The sequence below is a fragment of the Artibeus jamaicensis genome, unplaced genomic scaffold, assembly GCF_021234435.1.
Source record: "Artibeus jamaicensis isolate MK-2021 breed Jamaican fruit bat unplaced genomic scaffold, CSHL_Jam_final contig_233, whole genome shotgun sequence".
NCBI lineage: Eukaryota > Metazoa > Chordata > Mammalia > Chiroptera > Phyllostomidae > Artibeus > Artibeus jamaicensis.
In genome coordinates this window covers 2,200,954-2,217,433 of record NW_026521486.1, presented here as the reverse complement: position 1 = coordinate 2,217,433, position 16,480 = coordinate 2,200,954, and the positions used below count along the sequence as shown (strand labels likewise).

The 16,480-nt window shown below is 51.3% G+C and overlaps 1 protein-coding gene across 1 annotated transcript in view; it reads left to right on the top strand.

The window, feature by feature from the left end:
• The window catches only part of ATXN10 (ataxin 10), a 130,899-nt gene that overhangs the window by 97,071 nt on the left and 17,348 nt on the right, over nucleotides 1-16,480 (top strand). Inside the window, exon 10 of the mRNA XM_037160549.2 lies at nucleotides 9,386-9,449. Within this exon, the coding sequence (XP_037016444.2) occupies nucleotides 9,386-9,449 (64 nt within the window). The remainder of the gene's footprint in view (nucleotides 1-9,385; nucleotides 9,450-16,480) is intronic.

Genomic DNA, 16,480 nt, shown 5'->3' with positions numbered 1-16,480 from the left:
GCCCTCGCCACGTCTCTGCGGTAACACCACGGCCCTTTGTGGACAGCAACACCAGGCTGCGCAGAGTCTGTCGTCTGTGGGAACCTGGACACATGCTCACCCCACCATTGACCATCTGCCCTGCCTGCCCCTGGGCTCACCTGTTAGAAGGGTCGTTGGTTCTTCCTCAGTCAGGTTCCAGAACCCACTCCAGGAGTAACTCCGTGGCATGTTTTAGCTGGTTGGCCAAGTGTTACTATTCAACACCTTTATCTCCCAAACCTTAACTTGCAGAAAAACTTAGGCAGGTGGAAAAATGCTCAACCTCCTTGCTAGTAATAGAAGACAAAATAAGCCCCCAAACTATGTATTTTATTTATTAAAAAGTAACTTTCTTTTTTTAATGTATTTTTAAAATATTTTATTTATTTTATTTTTTAGAGAGAGGGGAAGGGAAGGAGAGAGGGAGAGAAACATCCATGTGTGGTTGCCTCTCATGTGTCCCCTACTGGGGACCTGGCCTGCAACCCAGGCATGTGCCCTAACTGGGAATCGAACCAGCCACCCTTTGCTTCACAGGTCTGTGCTCAATCCACTGAGCTACACCAGCCAGGGCTAAAAGTAACTTTCTAAAAAGTCGCGCGCCCGTCAGTAGGATCGAGTGGCACGGGCAGTTCTAGGGCGGTGTGTGCTGGGAGAGCCCATTCGGGGCTGTTGGTGGCGTGCACTTGAGTGCGTATGGTTTTACCTGTTGACTCTTGGGAATTTCTCCAAAGGGAGTTCAGCAGAACAATGAAAACATCATTCGCTTGGATGTTCGTTGTATTGTTGGCTAGAAATCATCAAATGCCCTGCAAAGGGGAAGGTTAAACAAATGTGGATGGGTGGGATGGAATGCTGTGTACCATTTGAAAAATGCACATTTTCAAAGAATTTTTATTATCAATAAAATAGGGTCTGTATGCAAATAATTCCATTTTAAAAACCGTGTATTTGCATAAAATGTGTGGTTTGGAGAAACATAGACTAACGATGTGCATGGATGTATTTGTCCCAGTTTCAGAGAAAGGGGTCAGATCCCAAAGAAAAGGGGTCAGACCCTGGAGCACCGGCCTGGGCCGTGGGGAGGTTTCGGACGTGTCCTCCAGCTAAAACGGACTTGAGTTCCCTTGACTCCAGAGCTGACCTTTCTCTAGTTCTTTGCATGGCTCAGGTCTCAGTTCCAATGTCACCTGCCTACCGTGTCCACAGCAGAGCCGCTGTCCAGAGGGGCGGCCTGCCTTTTCCTTTCTAGGCATTGTCATAGTCCGTAGAGATGGGTACGTTCACTGCCTCTCGCTCACGCACTCTCAAGTGCCCGTCCCCCTCCCCCAGGTTTCCTGAGCGCAGGGACCTTGCTCACCTGCACTGGGGCGTGTGCAGGTGGGACTGGTCTCAGAGCTGTTTGCCGCCTCCACACACATGCACGTTTTGTTTTTTGTTTTTTTTTGCCTGTAGTTACCGACATCTAAGGGCAAGGCTAGTGTGCAAGGAAGAGTGAAATGTGCTTCATGCGATTGAAAACCCCAGAATCTAAAGAACAAGTCTGACAAATAAGTAGCTCCCCCACATACTGTGGACTTCCTATAGCTAGACTCACTGACCTGCTTGTCCCCACCTAGGAGGGAGTCCGTGCAGGACCTACAGAGGCCGGGCTGTGGGGTTAGTGCAGCAGTCGCCCAACAGAAGGGGAGGGGTGGGGTCTTCTGCTTCCCACGTTCTGTCTGGTCTGTTTGATGCATCTGTCGGTCGGCCTCCTGACCGGGTGGTCAGCACCCTGCCTCTGCCAGCCCCGCTTCTGCCTCCTCCTGGAACCTGGGGTGGGCGGGGGTGGGGGGGAGGCGGGGCCCTCAGAAGACTCCTAAGTGGGTCAGATGAATGAATACCTGGACCAAATTAACCCCCGAAACACTTTGACCTCAAGGCAGAAACTCATTCCATATTAAGGTGCTCCAATGGAAGGCCTAAATTCACTGTAATAATAAAATGCCCACAAGAGATACCCTATATTCGAATGTTAATTCTATCTCATTATCTAACTCCCAGGGAGATACTAAAATCCAAATATTACATTTCATTTTAAATTAAAGTCCAAAGATATTAAAGTGAAATGCTCTGCCCCTGTGAGTTGAAATTCAAAGAAACTGAAGTTCAAAGTGTATTCTCCTGATTCTTATTCTGCCGAATCCCACCTGGGGGCTCTGTGGCTGGTGAGGGGTGGGGGCGGGGAGCGGGGGAGGAGCCAGGGCTCTTTCAACAACTGGGCCCGTGTGGTGGTTTCAGGAGCCCCAGCCCCGAACTGCTGACGACTCACTCCTTGGAGAAAGCCGACAGGGCCCAGGTTTATCGAAGTGCTGCTCCCATCCCCACCCCCAGTCTTCTGACAGTCATCACCTCAAGCAAAGGCGTGTCCCCAGAAACCAGCACTGGCCCCTGTTACCAAACCGCAGACCACAGCAGAAAGGCTGTGACCTCTGAGACAGAAGTGCTGTGAAGATCTTGGTTTCTGCTTCCCCAGGCCTGCAGTGTGTCCATGACTGTTGGTGGCCTGTGCGCTGGCAAGCAAGTTCTCACTTGTTCCCCGGTCTCGATCTCCTGAGTAATTCCAGCGAGCCCGGCCCAAACCAGGCATCTCCTCCCAGGTTGTGTATGGCTCCGTCACAGTTCCTGTTCTAGTGACAGTGGAAATGCTCGTCCCTTCTCTCCGGTTCGCAGTCGGAGCACCCACTCCAGGTGTGCTTTTCATTTCCCTGTACGTCCTTCAACCTTTCTAGGTCATGTGTCCCATTCACATCTGGGTACCCTCTCCTTTCAGAGTCCAACTTTGGCTCTGAAAGAATAAGTCACTGTTCCTCTGTCCACATCAGCCCGATGGCTTCTTCTGTTGTCGCTCTCCCACAGCCTCCACGCGGATAGCGAGACAAGGCCTTTCCCACCACTGCAGCTCCTCCCGACTCCCGAACAGGCGCAGCTCGCGAAGGCCTCTGGTGACGGCAGGGGCAGGGTTTCGCCGCGTGTGGTGTCTCCTCATCAGTGTTTTTACTCTTGGGCTCCAGCCAACTTTCCCCCCAGGTGTGATGTTGACCGGAGGTTTCTGGCACCCAGCCCTTTTCAGCTTAGAAAAGCTGTCTCGTTTTCTGAGAATTAAAACCAAACCGAGAATAGGTGCTGAACAGCAGATGCTTTGCTTGTGATACTGAGATTATTAGTTCATTACTGAGGATAATGACATTGTACATTTTCTGATCTACATGAAGTTCGTAATGAATTTTTGTAGCATGTTTCGTTGAGGTGATCTGATATATCTGGGATGGTTTTTACAGTGGTCAGGGGTCTCTGTTCATAAATGAAGCAAGCCTGTAATTTTCTTACTGCTCTGTCTTTTTCTGGTTTGGAACCGCATCGTAGGGAACTCACAAAATGAGCCGGGGCACTCTTTCTTTTTCTGTTGCGTTGAATGACTCACAGATGTGACTGGCGGTCTGTTCCTTAAACAGGTGGCAACGCCCACTTGGAGAGCCGCCTGTGACTGTTTTTGTCTGAGGGCAAGAACCGGTTCTGTTCAGCCTTTTTGTTCATTGTGTCAATTTTCACATTTTCTGTTTTTCTCAGGAATAACTATTCCATCTAGATTTTCAGTTTTTATAAGGTTTATAATACTTTATGTATGTTTCTATACTAATTTCTCTCTTTTTATTCTTTTTTAAAATCGGCATCTTTTTTTCTTCATCAGTCTTCCCAGAGTTATTCCATTCTGTTAATGTTTACAAAGAAGCAGCTGCTTCTGGTTTCGGTTAGCCTTTTTCCCATTGTGTTGTTGCTCTGACTCCTTGACTTGTGCCCGTCCGTCTAGAAGGACAAAGATAAGAGTGATAACAGGTTTCTCTCCAGGAACAGAAGTCAGTGAAATGATATCATTAAAATGATAGAAGAAAACTCCCCATCTAGACCTACCCAGCCAAAATCTCCTTCAAAATTGATAAGGGAAACCCACCTAGGAGGGAAACATAAAGACATTTCCAGCCAAGAGTTGAGGGCATTTGTCAGCAGAAGTGTCGAAGGACATGCCAGGCGAAGGAGAGAGGTGCCCGGGAGCACCTCTCTGTACAGGGAAATCAGACAGCACTGGGAAAGTCAAGTACGTGGGTAAAAATAAAATGCCTTCCTGCTCACCCCTTAGTCATCGAAAATACAGTTGGCTCTTTGCGGCAGTCCTCCCAGGAGCGTGGTTTGAGGTTCCTATGTGTGGAAGTAAAAGGTGTGAGATCAAGAACGCGTAGGAAATCTCCGTAGCCTGCCTTCTAGAAAATGAATGTGTAGTTCAAAGCTTTTCCCACAACAGAACCTTCGGCACACGTAGTTCTGGCAGTGAGTTTTATCAGGCACCCGGAAGGATGCCCGTCTTTCTCTTTCACAGAATAAAGGAGGAGGGAACGAACACTTTTCAACCTATATTATGCGGTCAACAGTGTATTCGTCTTGATATATTTCAGGCAGAAGCCTTCGAAGGAAAAAGACAATCTACAGAAACAAACATTCACAGAAGCATGAACAGAAACAAATGTTTTCAACATTAACTCATCGAATTATGTTCTGTGTAAAAGGGTAATGCATCGTCATGAATGATGATGGTTTATCTCAGCCATGCACTGTTGAGTCAACATTAGAAAACTAAACATGTTGATTCCCATGTATTTAACAGTGAAAGGGGGAAAGAGACATGATTATCTCAATAAAGAGAGGAAAAGCATTTGACAAAATTTCACACTAATTCATAATAAAAACTTGCAGCAAACTAAGTGGAAAGGAGCTTCTTAGGCTTGATAAAGGGCATCTATTTCTTAAAAATTCAACAGCTAATTTTACACTTTATTAGGAAAGACTGCCTAATAAAGTGTACTTGTTGCTATGCCTGAACCTCAGGAGCAGGGCAGGGACATCTGTGCTCACCACTCTAGTTAGCACTGTGCTGCGGCACTCACTGATCCTGAAGGAGATGGACACTTGTTCTTCCTCTGCAGTGAACAGCCACCGTCTTTGAAAGCACACTAGTAAGAGAATGAAAGGCAAGCCCCATAGTAGGGAAGGTGCTCTCAATGCATGTGCCCGGCACAGGGCTGACTCCTGTCCCAATTACAGAGAGAACTGGGACTGCTCAACAAGAACAGACCGGTCAGTGCAGTGGGCAGAAGGCCTGCAGAGCGCTTTACGCGGGGTTCGGGAATGGCTCTTAAGCCCCCGATGAGATACTCCACACCGCCAGCTGTTAGACAAACGCAAACGCATCACCATGCGATGCCCCTTTGCGTTGCAAAGGTGGGTCATACCAGGTGCTAGCGTGTCTGAGGGGCCTCGTGCCTGATGGGAGCCTGGCCCAAGCGTGGTCACACCCACCCTACTTCAGTGCGAGGACCCTGCTGACCTTGTTCTCGTGTGTTGGTTTGGAGGAGCCTTGTCAGGAACATGTTTACCCAGTGCTGGTTAGGCACGACATCTGCGTGGGAGAGCCGGTCCTGCGTGGTGGTGTGCTCTCGCCTTGCTTTAGGGCTTTCTTCATTGTTGTTAATTTACCTTTCAATGGGAGAACAGCCAGAATAACTGAGGCTCTGTTTTCTCTCCACCTAACACATTTTTCCAAAAAGCTTAGATGTTAGGGGTGGGCCGGCACACTTCGCAGTGTCTTGTCTGAGGTTACTGGGTGGGAGAGAACAGTTAGCAAATCAAGTAGCTGTCCCACTGCTTATTCTTTACTTCCAGAGGTGAAATGTAAGTTGGCTTAAGCTGGTCAGGGTGTCTGGCTGCGGCGTCGACGGGGTTTGGCTCCTTCATACCAGTTACAACCTGTGACTCGTTTATTACGGGTCTCGAATCAGTTCCCAACATGTTGGATTAAAAAAACTTCCTTTTTTATGAAGTGAGAACAGAAAAAAACCTGTTAATTTCCTAATTGTTCTCCCTGGCCCCAGATGGGAGCTCCGCACAGGCAGCTGCTGTGGCGAACTTGAGCTTGGTAGTAACAGCTGTGCTGTCTGTCACTCCTGAAGGTGTTCCATCCGTGTGCTCTTCTTCTAGTGGCCTACCCTGTGTTCATTCTCAAGTGTATAATGATCTGTCTGCCATAGGTCGCTTATGTCGTAAACATTTAATGAGCTCATGTAAAAATTTGTGTCATTTCAGAATTCATTGCTGTGAGTGAGAAATGTTTAAGTGAGGAAGCCCAGCCCAGTTTGGCCACAACTCTGTTGTAGCTGTCACTCACTGCCTGCCTGAATTTCGGTTCTTAGCACGTGACTTTATTTCTCTCAAAGAACATCTTAGCCACTTAGCACATACGAGAATTCTCTCTCCTCTGGAAAGTGTGTTATTTCTCTTGCATTGAATAATAAAGGTCCTGACTCCTTACCCGTCCAAAAAACAAAACAAAAAAATGGTTTTTGAAAATACGTTTACAGTTTTGCCTAACACAGATCTGAGCTGCATGCTCAGCTGGGTGGTAGCCATCCTGCAATCCTAGCCTTCAGGGGCTTCCACTGACCTTGCTGTGGCCAGTGAGTGTCCAGTGAACAGCTGGGACCTCACTGACGTTGCTGTCACTCCCACTGCTGTCACTGAGAAGTCACTGTGTGCCAGCCACACATTCTCATTCATTCCATCCTTGGTCCCCCTGAGAATTGGTCCCCATCATCTCCACTTTACAGATGAGGACACTATGTCTTAGAAGTTTGGGGACCTGCCCAGAGCCGTGTGACTCAGAAGGGCCGTCCGACCAGGCTTTGACCCCGAGCCTGGCTTCGCAGGGCTGGGGCCTGTCTCTCCTCGGCCCTGCCTCCCAGGCCTCGAACCTCTGGCGCCCTTCTCGCCTGCCTTTAGCAGTCGCTGCCCAGCAGCCAGAGAGCTGGTCTCTCCCATGGGACCTGGTGTGCGACACAGTCCGTCTTACACTGCAGTGGTCATGGCTACTAGGGGCAGGTGTTCTTTAGGAAAAGCAAACTGTATCTTGAATTTATGCTAACATTTCTAATGTAAATTCATTTTTTATGCTGCAAGTATTGGTTCTTAATGATTAATCACCCATTTGCTGTAAACTAAACACGTACGCAGTGGGTCAGAACAGCAGTACACCCAGAGTCGTCACGCCCAGAAGGCCGGCGGGTCCTCAGGTCCCCGTGCAGTTCTCCACGCTCAGGACGCACACACCTCCCTGGAGACGTGGAGCCAGAACACTGGGTCATTCCCACGAAATGAGTTTGTTCTGTTTCACGTGCCATCAGATTAATTTGTTCCTGTTTTTGTAACTTTATAGATTTAATTTGTAAAGACTCTGCAACATACACACAGGATTCCAGAGTCAGAACTGTACGGCCTGGCACGTGCACAGAGGTCCGGTCTCTGTTCCTGTGTCTTTGCCTCACTTGCCCTCCGGAGGACCACCACTGGTTTTTGCTCAACCCTTTATTGTGTCCTTTTGGACTATAGGAGAATCTGTGGTTCTGCCCCTTTCTCCCCCAGAGGTTCATGTACGAGCACTTTGCTCTTCTCACTCGCCCCTGCAGCCTGGCCGTCCCTCTGCAGCGCCCGCTAGCGAGCTTCCCCCTTGGCGTTCGCAGCTACAGAGACGGCTTCTGCGTTCATGCCACGGCCTCCTCACTGGTCTGTGCTGGTGCCCGCTGACTTGTTTGCACGGTCTGTGCTGTTACTGACATTGCCAGCGTTCACACTCACTCGTTAGTCTTCAGAGCCTGCTGACCCAGGCCACAGTGCCTTGCCCTTCTCACCCGCAGGGGTGGCCACACCGAGACACAGGCCACGGTAGGCATCAGTGAGGGCATGGGGAGGTCGGTCGGGGCCCTCGTGCGTTGCTGGTGGAACTTCAAGTGGCATGGCCAGTTGAAAAACCATCTGACAGTTCCTCAGATCCTCAAGATATTGAATATGGAGTTACCTAAAAGCCAAGTAATTATACTACTACTAGGTATGCAGCCGAGAGAATTCGGTACACGTGTCTGCTCAGAAACATGTGCACAGTTGTTCATAGTAACATCAGCATAATAGCCAATCAGCTGGAATAACTCACATGTCTATAACCTGCCGAACGGGTAAGGAAAGGTGGTATATCCAGACAGTGGGGTATGACGCAGCCATAAAGAGGAGCGGAGCACAGACACCAGCTGCGGCACGGTGACCTTGGGAACCGCTGTGCCCCAGGAAGGGAGCCTGGCACAAAAGGCCCCATGTGGTGTGATTCCGTTCGTGCGCAGCCTCCCGAGCGGGCAGGGCCCTGGGGACAGACAGTGGTTGACGGTTGCCGAGGACCAGAGGGAGAGTGACTGCCAGTGTGCGCAGGGATTCTTCTCGGGGGTGAAAATGTTCTAAAGTCAGATGGTGCCGACGATTGCACAGCTTCGTGAGTGCACCAGAACCCACTGAATGAAGAGGGTGGGTTGTATGGCCCGAGAACTACAATTGCAATAAAACTGTTATGAAAGTGTAAATTGTGCTACAGTGAATCACCTTGTGCAAACGTAGTTTGACGTGACTGTGTATTTGCTCTGCAGTCCTAGAAATGGGGTCACTGGGTCAAAAGAGTCAATGGCACGTGGTTTGGCCGCATCCTGCCCGGGTCTCCTCCTTGGGCACTCCATTCAGCATTCACCCCAGCAGTGAACTTGGGTGCCATCTCCCTGTCCCCCCCCCCTTCCGCAGAGTATGGTCGCACAGCGTCTGCCGCTCCAACCACGGAGGACGGTCTCCCCGGGGGATGGTGGTTCGTCTACTTGTCCTGTGGTCTTTATGGTTCCCCTGCATTTCTCTTTGTGTCTTTGCTTTCTGTGTCTTGCTCCTGCGTTCTCGTATTCCACCCATTTTTCTATTGTATTGTTGGTCTTTTCTCAATTTGTAGTTCTTTTTTTTTATGTTAAAATATTAACCCTTTGCCTGTGATATCTTATAAATCATGTTTCCAGTTTTCATTTGCCTTTTTAAAAACTCTGGTGAAACGTGTTCCTTATTGCTTCTGAGCTTTGAATCGTAGTTAGAAAAGCTCTCCTGTTCCTGGCCAAGAACGGTTCACTCACCAGCACTAGGAAACTGTGTCAACTCAGGTTCATTTGGAGTTTGGCCTGGAGAACAATGTCAGAAGCAGACCTGCTTTTATCCTTGTTTGTGTGGCTACCCAGTTGCCCAAGTGTTTTTGAGGAAGAGGGGAAAGGAAAAGTATTACTTTCTGTTTATGTGTCTGTTGTTAAATGCTTCTGGTTGATCATTGCACGAACAGTATAGCAATGAGTAAGGAACTAAGGGAGGAGAAGCAAACCGCCACACCCTCCCCAGGTGCTGCCGTGTCTGAACGTGTCCTCCCTCCCTGCAGGTCGGCGAGCTGGACGGCATCCCCCTGATCCTGGACAGCTGCAGCCTGGACGACAACAACCCCTGTATCCTTGCGTGTGAGCCACAGGCGGCAGTCCCTGGCCCCTCTTCTGGCCTCTGTGCTGCCTGGCTGGCCAGCTTCCTGGTTGGCTTGCCCCTCAGAACGGGGCCACGTGCTCAGGTTGTGGCTGGATGACCGCTGTGCGGCGTGGCAGGCTGGAATTTTCAAGGTGAATGGGATGCTCCAGGGAGAACCGCTGTGGTAGCACCAGACTCTCGTTGTTAATGGGCCTGTCCTGGGCCCCTCTGTGACAGAAGTGGGGGGCTGTGGCTCTTGTCCTCACCCAGGCTGAAGCAAGCCACCTGTAGTCTTGGGTCCTGGGGTCCGACAGGCACTCGTTCACCCAGGAGCCGCACAGCGTGCTGTGGTTTGAGAGACTGATATTGGGACCTTCCCCGGTGAGAGCCAAGCCCAGCCCAGTCCTTGCCCTGCTGCCTATGGGGGAAGGGGGTGGGCAGGTGAGGCCAGCGGTGGGACATTGAGAGTGGAGCCTGTGGGAACATTGAGAGGAGCGCAGCCCAGGAGAGAGGACACGTAGGTGGGGTGTGGAGGGGTGCATATGGAAATAAAATCCCTCTCACTGGCTTTGTCAAGAGCAGAAAAGGTGCTGATGGCAATCAAGTGTTTCAAGTAAGTAGGTCAGAAATGCTTATTTGTGCCAAAGACACTGTTACTTGTTTGATTAGTGATGGGAAGTATTTCTCAGAGAACACGAAGCCCGTCAGCCTATCAGGGACGGACAGGTCCTCTCCTGGAAGCCTCTCCTTCCAGGTGAGACAAAGCTGGTGCGGTGTGGCACAGTGCCATTGGACTGGGCTCTGGTGGAGCTCTGGAAGTCTTTAGCTCCAAAAATGAAAGGGAAGGAGGAAAAGAGAAAGCTGCCCGTCACAGGCGAGCGTGAAAGAGTGTCCAGGTGCAGGTACAGATGTCGATTTCCTGATGAGGAGGGTGATTTATCACGGAAAGAGGAGCCCGCCCAGTTCACTTTGTGTGCCCTGCACACCTGCTGGAGAGAGGCTCGTCTCACCGGCCTGTGGCGTGTAGCCGAGCCCGGGCCTTGGACGTTGTCGCACACAGCACCCCAGTCTCCCACCGCCTCAGCCCCGCTGCCTCAGGCCGTCCTCTGTCCCAGTGCTCCTGCGGAAGCCTCGGCGAGCCTGTCCTGTGTGTCTGCACACACTGCCGTCTTCCTCCCTGGCACACCACGAGGTCCCCACAGGTGTCATCGTTCTCCCCAGGGAGGAGATGAGCAAATGCACGGTCTCGGCAACTTGCCCCGAAGTACAGACCCAGCATCTAAGTGCGGCAGGCGCCTGGTTCTGGGTCACGTGCTTACACTGCCCGCTCACCAGTCGTGGGAAGGGGACAGAACCCGTTCAGAGAAGCCATGGTAACTTGTTCCCAGATGCTCTCTGGGCCCACAGAATGACAGGCAGTCCTGTGGGGAGGCTACTGCCACCATCCAGGCAGAAGTGACCTGGCCGGAGCTGGGCTGGGAGCCCCGCAGGGGTGAGGCGGAGTTGCATTCTGGGTGTGCTCGAGGCTTTAACCGCCATCTCCACCCCTGTGGCTCCCACACCTAAACCAGACAGACTCTGAGTTTCAGACGTAGTCTAACAGCCCACTGAACATCTTGTCTGTCGTGCCCGCATTCCAAACCCAGCACATCCAGAGTTAAACTGTCGCTGCTATTCTTCGAGAATGGGTGCTGGTCACCGTCCATGTGGGTGCTGGGGCAGGAGCCCGGGAGTCACAGTGAGGCTGTTTCCGTCAGGTAGAAGGGTGGACACCCAGATGGGGGACACCCAGCAGCACGGCAGAGTGCGCCCGCGCTTGTGGCCATGATGTTGGCAGACCTGCCAACAGAGGTTGGCCAGAGGTTCTGAGCCAGAAGTTGTCTCTCCCGTGAGTTATTTGAATCTTTTGTGAAGTAACTAAGCTTGGCTTGGCAATGATACCAGTTCAAATTTGCTTTCTAACCTCTTTGAATAATTAACACCAGCCAAGCTTTTACTGAACTTTAATTTCAGTATTTTGAGTTAAAAAGCAAGAGATACTTTGGATGTGCTTCGATAGGGGTAGTTCTGATGTTAAATATCAGTTAATAAAATACACCCGCTCTCTGGGTCTCTGGGTCGACTGGCTGAGCCCGTGACTCAGCTGCACTGGGCGGGGGTGAGGGCCTGCGTGCCTTTGGACAGCAGTCCCGGGCCCCCCAGAAACCTCTGTTTGGGGCCCTGCAGGAGATCTTTGCTTTCTTTTCTTGGCTGCCCTCGGGGGTTAGCTGCTCCAGGCTGGCCGATCAGAGAAAACTTGTCCAGGAACGAGGCTGGAAGGCTCACTGCTGGCCCATTTCTGGAGGTGGATTCTAGAGGCGAGTGGCGATTTCCAGTTTCAGGGAAAACACGTCTCCTTCAGGGGATGGATGACTGGGAAGGCCCGTCTGGGGCTGCTGCTGCATCGGCCCCACAGGCCCAGCCAGCGCCCAGCTGTTCAGTCACCCGCGCACTTGCGGGTCACCCACAGTAATGACACAGTAGCAGACGCCATCGGAAAATTCCAGTTGCACTACCACAGAGTCAATTTCTTATTTGTCAGTTTATTGTGGCAAGTGGGATTTTTTGTTGTTGTTTCCAAATAGAAACAGCTGAACTTTATTTGAAATGTTTTTCTTTCATTCTTTTTTGATCTATGTTTTGTTCAGCTGTCCTTGATGTGGGTTTTTTAATGTTGTTTTTATTGGAGGAGGAGGGTACAGGGATAGAATGAGAGTCCAAACAGCGTTTGGTTTGGTTTTTTTTGTTCTTTCTTTTTTCCCCCTTCCTTTCATTCTTCTCTCTTTCTTTTCCTTTTTTTTTTTTTGTTTTTTTGTTTAGTATTGAGAGACCTCATTTGTACATTTCACATGCACAGAAATGTAGTCATTCATAGGAACAATAAGCAGTATTTTTCCTTGTAAACGTGTAGAGCATAGTATCAACAGCATCATCTCTGGGGCCAACAGTCCCAGGCTCTGCCACCTCTTACGAGTTTTAGCTTCTTTGTCCGTGGAATGGGACCTGCCCCACAGGGCTGTGGTGAACATAAACTGCCATTGTGTCGTGAATTGTCCGGCACTCGGGTTCTTAGCAAACAGATGTTCTCGTACAGAGATCCTGGTGCAGCCGCCAGTCCCTACGAGGAAGGTGCATTTTCAGCTCCGTCTGTACTATGAGTCAGTGTGAAAAGTCCAACAATAATAATGATGACAGGAGTATCAAAACAGAACAGGATTTCGAAACGGGTTCACACACACGCAAGCAGGCATCACTGCCATTTGGAGAGGAAGGATGGTCTTTCCCATAAATGGTCTTGGACCACTTCAAAATCCGTCACAGGGAAGGCGTACTACCCGCCTTGACCCCCTCACAAATGTTAATCAGGATGAATCACAGACCCCAACATGACAGGGGAAACCAACAAGCTTCTGTGAGGAATCGGAAGATGTGGCTTTTTTCTCAGGGTAGGCAAAAGTTTCTTAAATAAAACATAAACATTGTCACTGAAAGGCACCAACTAGAAGAGGGAAGACTTTGAGAAGATAATTGCATTCCATAAATCTGACAAAGGCCTCACACCCATGGTGTGTGTGTAAAGACTCCTTCAAAACAAGGGAGAGACACTTCCGCTTTCTGAAGTGGACAGAAGAGACGGGCCCTTCTGCAGGAGGTGCAGCTGCCGCAGACCCTCTGGGAGGGTTGGCAGCATCGTTCCTCCAGGACGTGCAGGCGTCCCCCACAGTGGGGGACCCACCAGCACGGCCAAGGGGAGGCTGACTGTGCCTGGCACGGCCTGGACTCAAGTACGTTTCTGGTGGGGATGTAAACTCGAATAATCCCTTTGGAAAACCGCATGGTGGCATCTGCCAACACTGAATGTACAGCTGCCCTGTGGGCCAGCAGACCTGTGGCCAGGTGTGTGCCCAAGAGGAGTGCCCACGTATGTCCATCTGGAGACATGCAAGGACATCCCCAGCACTGTGGCTAATTGCCCCAAAGCAGAAGCAACCTAAGTGGTCATCAGTAGAATAGATGGCTCATGGTGGCATGTGGAAGCAACCGAACGTTTCTCGGCAGGGCGGGTGGATAAGTGGAGGGGTGTTCACTCCAAGCAGCACTGCACAGCAGGAGAGCAGGGCCAGGGGCTCTGTGGGTGAGGCTCACGGACACCACACTGAGCCAGAGGGGCCAGATTCAAAGAGTATGTGCTGTGGGACCCGTTCGTATCAAGCTCAGGGGCAGGCAGACTTTGTGTGTGGTGACAGAAGTCAGGATAGCCATCGCCTTGGAGGAAGGAGGTGGCTGTCGACAGCAGCCCGTGGGGAGCTCGTGGGGGCTGGGCGTGCTCTGAGCTGGATGTGGATGGGGTTCTGTGGAGGGGTTCCATGAGCATGTGCGCAGAAGAAAACCCATCGGGGTGCACGTGCGGATGTGTGCGTGCCGTGGCTCTTCCTGTTAAGTCGTTAGAATTCATTTACCAAGTTACTTCCAGCCGTCAGGTCCTGTGCGGTGCCTGTCACACCCATCATTGTAACACCTCCCTTCGTTGGGAATGTTATTTCCATTGTACAGATGAGCAAAGTGCAGCTCCGAGAGTTGGCTCCCTGACTTGAGCTTCGTCCTCCCAGCCCGGGAGTGCCAGGGCCAGCGTGCAGCCAGGCTTGCCCGACCCCGAGCCTGTGCTTGGGTCCCAGCTCGGCTGATCAGACCTCCGTGCGGGCGCCTCGTGTGCTCCACGCAGTGTCTCCTTCAGTGTGCTTTCTGGGAGCATGTGCATGCAGCTGCATGGGTGCAAGGTCTTCACTTCACCCTGTTGAGCACCTCGCACCTCCTCCCCGCTTGGTCTCACCTTAGATAACGATCAGGGGAGGCCCCTAAACCCTGAGATGGTGGCCTTCTTGGAAGACAGGTGCCTCTCCTGTTGCCACTTCCGCCTCCCGTAAGACCTTAGTCGTGTGCTTTCCCATGGAGTTTTCCCAGGATCCCCCTTAACTGAGCTCAGAGCCCCATCTGGCCTGTGGTGGTCTGGCTGTGCAGTTCGCCGCTCCACGAGCTCTCCCACGAGGGGGCTGGTGTGTGGCTCTTCCCCTCCAGGAAGCTGAGCCTGGGTGGACTGGTGCCATCTGGCACCTGCGCCCTGAGTGCACAGCCCACTGTGGACCCCCTGGACCCAAGGGAAGGTTCCCAAGTGTGTCCCAGAGCGTGCGCTGTCGCGTCTTCTAAGGAATAAACACACACGTGCGTGCACACACACCTGGGGCCTCTGCTGAGCTCGTGTCTTCCTGGCACAATGTATGGAGTCTCTGCAGCTCTCGTGCACATTTTGGAAACTCGCGACGTTCGTGTCACGTCCTGGGGAAGGCAGGGATTTCAGAGCAAACGTGAGCACACGGGCCGTGTACTGTTGTAAAAGCTGTCAGTGATCACCTGCACTGCCTTGCTCCGCCCACCTGGACCTCAGAGGCCATGAGTGGCTGGGAGAGCTTTCGGCTGATGGCAAGGGCTGTCCTCTGTTTGTTGCTGTGTCCCCAGGGTTAGACAGCTGACAGACATTCAGTCACCATTTCATCATTATTGTACTGACATTAATTAAAAACCAGAAAACCTCAGTGCTGTTTTGCTTAAAAAAGATAAGTTGTTTTATCCCAACAATTTAACTTCCCTTTTTAAAGCCTGTCATTGATCTCTTACCGCTCACCTAGTGCGATTGAAGATGTGCAAACCCAGTCCTTCTCCCCCACCAAAGCACACCAATGTGCACACACAGTTTCACTGGTGAGCGGAGGCCTCCCCCGCGCCCATGTGAACTGAACAGGTGTGGGGCTGAGGAGCAGACGATGGCATGAGTGCCACTTCCAGGCTGGTTACAGTGTAACCTGCCACCACCGAGCAACCCCCCCCACACACACACACAGGTACAGGCAAAGTCATTGTGGAAATGGACCCATTCCAAATGGTGGCGGGAAGGATACCTGTCCTGTACAGCTTTGTGGTCTCCCAGCACCCAGTCCCCCAGGGCTCAGAGCCGACACCGGGGGTCAGATGCAGTGACAAAAGAGGCTGCCCGGAGTGAGCTTTTGCTTTGTTCCGGTGTCTTGGTAAATAGACTATTTTAAGATGGGACGAAATTAAATACTGAGATCATACTCCTTCCGACTATGCCCACTTGGATTTTAGCTCTGTGCCCTCAGTGTCCTTGGTCACACTGAGGATTCATGTTGCGAGCGGGGTGGGCAGCACTTCTGTCTGCCATCGCGCCTTCGAGTCCCACAGCCGTGCCTGTGCTCGGGTTGTGCCGCGCTGAGCCTGGCCTGCTCGGCTGTGTCCCCGTCTCTGTGGCTCGTGTATGTCCGCATCCGCTCTGTCCACTCGCTTCATGGAGAGCAGGTTGCCTGAGTGCCTGGCGCGGATCGCATAGGCTGCAGGGGCTGTGGAGCTGCTCCCTGGCCTTCCTGTCTGTCACTTGAGATGACGTGGCATTTTCTTAATGTGACTGTTCAGGGGTCACTCTCAAACGTGTTAAGTGCTACCCTGTACAGTTCATGGTGAGGCTAGAACGAAACCTTATGCAAACAGCTCTGGCCATGAATTCTTACCCTGAAGGGCCTGCTCCTGTGGACTAAAGGGAGGCTGTCTGCAAGTGTGGCACTGGGCCACTCTGGGAACCCATGCTTTACCTGAACGGGTTCGCCTTAACCGCCTTCCATGGCATTTGGGAGTTTGCGAGCTTGAGAAAGTGTTTTTAATTTAGAAGCAACACAGAATGTTTACTCACTGTTCTATCACTCTCCATTTTTCCCTTTGTGTTTTTCAGAAAAAAATGTTTTCTTTCAGAGCAATTTTACATTTATAGCAAAATTGAGAGGACAGCAGACAGAATTCCCCTGCATTCCCAGCCTCCCCCCTCCCCGATCATCCCCAGTGGAGGGCACATTTGTCACCGTTGCTCAAGGTCTGCAGTTCAAGGCTTCACTCTTGGTGTGGTGACTGCCGTGGG